Source organism: Chiloscyllium plagiosum, chromosome 31 (assembly GCF_004010195.1).
Source record: "Chiloscyllium plagiosum isolate BGI_BamShark_2017 chromosome 31, ASM401019v2, whole genome shotgun sequence".
In the NCBI taxonomy this organism is placed as follows: Eukaryota; Metazoa; Chordata; class Chondrichthyes; order Orectolobiformes; family Hemiscylliidae; genus Chiloscyllium; species Chiloscyllium plagiosum.
In genome coordinates, this window is record NC_057740.1 from 13,698,017 (window position 1) to 13,704,091 (window position 6,075).

Below are 6,075 nucleotides of genomic sequence, written 5' to 3' on the forward strand. Positions count from 1 at the left end.
ACAAATGACATGATGTCCTTTATTGCAAGAGAGCTTGAGTAGAGAAAATATGTTTTGCTTCAAAGGTTAGTGAGACCACAGCTGGATTATTGTGTTGGCTATTGGTCTCCCTGTCAAAGAAGAAACATATTTGCTATCAAAAGTGTATAACAAATTACTCAAATTACTGGGACGGGGGGATATATTCCTGAGTGATTGAGTTTGGGCTTATGTTTTGTAGAGTTTAGAAAAATCTCATTGAAGCATGAAAAGTTCATACAGGACTTTATAGGATCTATGCAGAAATGATATTGCCCCCTCCCCCCCACCCTGACCTCAATGTGTGTGTGTGAAGAGAGAATCAGTCATGATCTAATTCCCAACATCCAGCCTCAGCAACTCTTCCTGTTCTAGTTATTACCTTTTGTAAAGTGACACTCCTGCAAGTATCTTACACTTGCCCTTCACAATCCTAACCCTATGCTCACATCCTGCTGCAATGGCCTGTCTGAAAGGATTGGTCAGATTCAGTTACTGTACCCCTTATCAATTGGCCCGACTGAATTTGGAATTGAAGTGTAACCCCTATCAATTTGCTGGAAAAGATCTATAGCCGGCATCCAGCTACCTTGAGAGGAATCGGATAGAGTACAAAACTGTAATTAACAAATCATATATAAAAATAATTTTAGCAGTGATATTCTCAGCATTCATTATTACGAGTCTCACAGCTGGTCTGCATTGCTTAAATGATTTGAGCTCCGACAAGTTGCAGCCAGTCAGCAATCCTGAGCAGCTGAGGAATGTAGAGCTTTTAGCACTTCAGGTTACGTCTGTAGAGCCTTACTGACATTGCAACTGGAACAGCCATTCTTTACCTAATGCTTTAATTAAACCCCTGTGGAAAAACTCAGCTTTGTAGCTGTGATCGGTTGCCATATTCTGATTCGTCATAGCTTCAACCTGTCCACATATTCAGTTCCAAGTGGAATTGGCAAATACTTAACTGTAGTCACAAGGCATGGATCAGGAAACTGAAAGCTCTGCAGATGCAAAGCATCTTAGAATCCAATGGAAAATGTGCAGTTGCAACAACTGAAGGTGATGACTAAAGTTGCTGCTTCTAGTATTCCATTAAGATAACACCTTTCACAAGTTCAAGACTACATAGAACACTGCAGAACCTTCAGCCCTCAATGTTGTGTCAATGTTTTATCCTACTCTTAAGATCAAACTAACCTACATAACCCTTCATTTTACTATCATCTGTGTGCCTATCAGAGTCGCTTAAATGTTCCTAATGTATCTGACTCTACTAGCACCACTAGCAGTGCATTCCACACACCCATCATTCTGTAAAGAACCTATTCCTGAAATCTTCCCTAAACTGTCCACCAACCACCTTATGCTCACCCCAACAGCCATATCCACCCTGGGAAAGTCTCTGGCTATCCACTCTACCTTCGTCAATGTGTTTTGTCACATCCTCAAAGAACTCAATAAAAGCTACCCCCTCAGAAAGTCATGCTGACTGCCAAAAGGACTTTTCATATGTACATGTTGCAGTGATACAATAGTTTTGATTTAAAGCATATTCTCAATCCTATCTATTACTCTTGATCCCATTTAATTTTTTTTTCCACCTCTATCAATATTACCTTTAAACGTGCTGGCAACAGAGAATCCTGGTGCTCGGCTAACAGTGTAGCATCTATTAAAAAGGTGTACAATGACTTTAAAGAACAACAAAACTTGAGAACAGAATGCATTTTGGTCATGGCAGAAGATCACAACTTGCTTCAGTCCTGTAGCAGCTCATGGTACATGATGAAGATCACATATAAATGTAAGCTATATTAAAACAGGTTTCCACTTTCTCTCTTATCCAAGGCATCACTAAATGTTTTGTATTATAGAGAAATATTAATTATGTAGGATTTTAAAAAATTCTAGATATAGTGCAAGTCAAAGAAATAGGAAAGCTGATATAGATAGGAGGCAGAAGATTACAGTACTATGACAATACAGAGTATCATGAAGTACCCTATTAACAGATACTTTAGATTTTTACAATTCATAAAAAATGTACATTTAAGAGTTTAAAAAGTTAACATCGTACACACATCTGATAAAAAAATTATACTTAGTTCTCAAAACACCAGAACTGCCATTTAAATTATTCAAACTTATGTCCAGTTATGTACAGAAAATTAATGCAAAGTCAAAACATATAAACTTAATGCTGACATTTATGGACCAAACATTTCCAGAGACATTCAACTATTTACATCTTCAACTTGTTTTCCCAATTTAGTCTTCAGTCCAGAGCCTAAAAGAGAGGAGCAGTTTCTTAAAAGTCAATAAAACCAACAAAAAGAATAATACAGGAATAATGAGCTGTTCTATACAGTTACCTATGAATAATTCAGGATTTGGTTTTGAATCTCTTCATACACTTGTTGATAGATTTCCTCCTTTGATTTCATTCCATTCAGATACACTGAAAATTTTAAAATCAATATAGAGTTGAGTTATTTCCACTCAGCATGAAATTACAGGGAAAATATTCAAGGAGTATAGATCGGCAAGTAATCTAACTTTGTGGGGATCCCTGGGAACTCTACCAAACAGACCAAGAGTTCTAGGCAATACAGCCAGTTTGGCAGCTCTAGTTCTAACAAGGGAAATCAAGCAGCTAAAAGACTTGTTCTGAAAATGCCCCTCAAGTATAAAACACCTGTTGATGCCCACTGCCAAAACATTTATTACAATCCAGCAACTAAAATTAATCTTCTCATTTGAGGCAATTTAAGCATGGATTCAATTTTCATTTTGATACATGATAAAGATACCTACCAACATTAACATTGTTAGCCTCCATCTCTTTCTTGTGTTTCAAGTACATTGGCCACACATGTCCATCAAACAAACCAGGTGGATCAGGAACTGTATAATTCCTTGTACTGGGAAAAGAAAAGTCATTGAGCTTATCACAATAAAAAGAAAAGACAAAACTGTTTTGCTTACTCAGCTGTCTGGATTTTCTGGTCGACAGCTTGAGCAGCGATAGAATAATATTCACCTCCTTCTCCTTTTGCATTCTTCATATGGAAGGGATAAGAAATAACTGTGATCAAATATTTCATTCAATGGCCTGGAAGAGAAAACACCAGATGGTTAAAAAACAAATTGACAAGGTTAGTTTCAAATCAAGATTGCCCAATAATTAATTACAAATAACTGAACATCACAAATCAACTCCTGGTTGTGATGAGTTAGACCAGAAATTAAGAACTTGGGCAATAATAAAAAGGTTATAAATGCCAATTATGTGTGACAAAAGGGAATTTAAGTTTGTAGTCAAGGTCACAGACAGACAATGCAATGCACTTGCAATTTCAATGTCAAGCTCCAAATAAATTCATTTTTCAGCATCTGTTAGAAAGCCAAATGTTGCAGTTGGGTTTACTTTCAGGCATTGGCAACAAAATACCTTAATTCTTAAAACATACTGCAATGTTTTCCCAACATGTTGTACACTACATCTCAAAATTATTGAGTGATAAACCAGTAACCACCAATACTTCACACACCAAGACACTTCATGAAGGTAACCATGCTCTCCGATAGGCTTTCATTCCAGAATCCTACTGGTGAACAATTTGGTGCAAGTGAACACAAAAACGTTCACAGCCTCCATTACATTTTACTGAAATCCTGGAGGCATCATGAAAATTTTTCAAGGTACTTTATAAACCTTGCTTGCTCAGACTGAAATAGTGAGTTCCAGAAAACTGCACCTGTAGTTATACAAGAGGAACCCTTCCACTATCAAAATGTGCACTTCTTTCTCTGGATCGCTCAGCTCATCGGAGACTGGAGTGACGTTCACTCCATGCGATCGGGCAAACTTTACTGGGTTTTCAATCCAGGCGTTGACAGTACTCATCATCGCCTCCATGTCGAGGGCTGTGATCACTGAAGGTCAAAAAAGAACCCAGCAGATTATCACAAGGACTAACACAAAAAGGTTAAGTAAATGTCAACGTAGATCAGTTTAAAAAGTCACTGCCTACAACCATTCTTACCATCCCATTGTTTAAATCCATCTTCCCCGACTTCTATTTGATCTGGTGGCTGAAATATAGTGATCATAAAAACATGGCTGCAAATATCCATTGATACATACAGATAGGGAATTAAATAATCAATCTTATGGCTACTCTCCCAAAGCCTCGATTTTTGCTGGTGTATGCTTCCACAGTCAGCAGCTCTCCTGTACCTCAGATGCCATTTGTCACTTTAGGACTGAGGACTTCAGCACATTGTTACTTCCAATTACTATGCAGTCACCAGCAAAAGTCAGATAACAAACAGGAGTTAACAATTTCTAGACCACACCCTGTCAAATACCCACCCCCAATTCAGGAGTGCCAGAGCCAATGTATGTTTCCTATTATTCCCTAGATATATAGCACACCCAAGGAGTCAAGCCAGTGACTTCACTAGCCTCTTAGCTTAATACTCCAACCTATTTGTTACTGAGCCTTCAGGTCCCAATCTTGAGATGTACTTTGATAAGTCGCTGGGTATTACTGACAGTTAATGACTTGTACCTTTTGTTTCGATATCGGTAAATATTACTTAGTGGAATCAGAATTAAACTGCAACTAAATTCTCCCACTACTAGTGTCAAAAAATTCAACATACCTGACGGTTAAGACCTTTAACCAAGTGTGTAACAGCATCCCGCCCCAGATATTTTATTCTTTAGTACACAAGATAGGATTTTAGGTACAAGATGAATGAATTCCTCCTTAGAACTAATAAAAGCAAATAACATTTCGATGTTTTGAAAAAGAAATTCAAAACATTGTACTCACCTTGTAAAAGTCATCCTGATGTACCACACAGCAGTTGGGTAAGATGTAGCGAATTTTGTTGGTCAAAGTGGTTTTTCCACCGTTGGTCACACTGAAAGTGTAAACAGAGACAAATTAACAGCAGGCGGAACTTCCCCAGAAGCGGCACGATTAGGATACGTTGAGTAACTTCCGCAAAAAGAGCTGAATTTTAAAAAAAGGCGCCAGATTAGAGTCCGCACTCTCTCCTAGTATATTGGGTGTTTAAAATACAACATTTTAAAATGAAAAAAAAGAACATCACAAGTTAGCAGCTCCATAACCTTCCCAACGGAATTGTAATTTTGGTTTTATATAAAGGCTCCGCTAATCGACTATGTTTTAAAGTTCCTTGAAATTTAATGCATTGGTAAGTTCATTTGCTTAAACTTTGTTGAGTTGATCATTAGATAATTTAATGACAAGACAAATACTTACGATTTTTTTGAAACTATAATTTTAAATGTTTTGCATAAAACAAATAGGTTATTAAAATATAAATATGTTCATAAAATCAAATATTTATCCGTGGATTTATAGTAACTGTTACAAGCCAGTAGGCGGGTTTTGGAAATTGGCGCCACTGGGATCGTAGTTTGAGCGGGAGAATCAAAACTCGACCAAGACAAACTCGGGATACACGTACATGGTCCCCCTTCTAATACCCACTTAGTGATACGGCAACAGAGAGAGACAGAAAACTTCTTGGGAAAATCCAAAAAGAAGCGAGAAAAAAGCTAAGTTTAATTGGACTGAACTTGTCAAATTTCAACAGAGGAAATGAACTGCAATACAACGTTGCCTAACTTTGTGATACAATAACCTACTTTGTTATTACAAAGCAAACGGTAAAACTTACAAAATTAGACTAAAAACAAAATCACTTGGCAAATATTCAACTGCATCCCCAAAATCCTCAGTATGTTTTTTTCCCCCCCCAATTAAAACGTTCAACTCTTGGATCACAAACATCAGACACAAACGTTTGCTCCAGGATTTCCAATTTCATCACAAACCTTTGTACCGCAAACGAAAATAAACACGCTCCCTCAGCGCTGGTAACATTGTACAAGCTTTGTTACCTGCAATACTTACCCGCCGATACCTATAATGTATTTCATGTTGTTCCACAGTCCGCTCCAGCAGAGGATATTTGTTACTTTCACTGCTACTATTTCATTCACAAATCAGGTGC

The 6,075-nt window shown here is 37.4% G+C and overlaps 1 protein-coding gene across 2 annotated transcripts; it reads right to left on the reverse strand.

Moving 5' to 3' along the window:
• Positions 1-1,589: 1,589 nt before the first annotated feature.
• Positions 1,590-6,075, reverse strand: LOC122565228 (muscle-specific beta 1 integrin binding protein). Of its 2 annotated transcripts, XM_043720989.1 has the most exons (8): positions 5,976-6,075; positions 4,863-4,953; positions 4,068-4,116; positions 3,780-3,957; positions 3,062-3,133; positions 2,836-2,942; positions 2,394-2,479; positions 1,590-2,308 (listed from the first exon to the last, which is right to left on the reverse strand). In XM_043720989.1, the coding sequence occupies exons 1-7, from the start codon at positions 5,999-6,001 to the stop codon at positions 2,394-2,396; spliced, it is 609 nt and encodes a 202-aa protein (XP_043576924.1). In that variant the 5' UTR covers positions 6,002-6,075; the 3' UTR covers positions 1,590-2,308. The 2 variants fall into 2 exon arrangements, with proteins under 2 accessions (XP_043576924.1, XP_043576925.1); XM_043720990.1 differs by lacking the exons at positions 4,068-4,116; positions 5,976-6,075.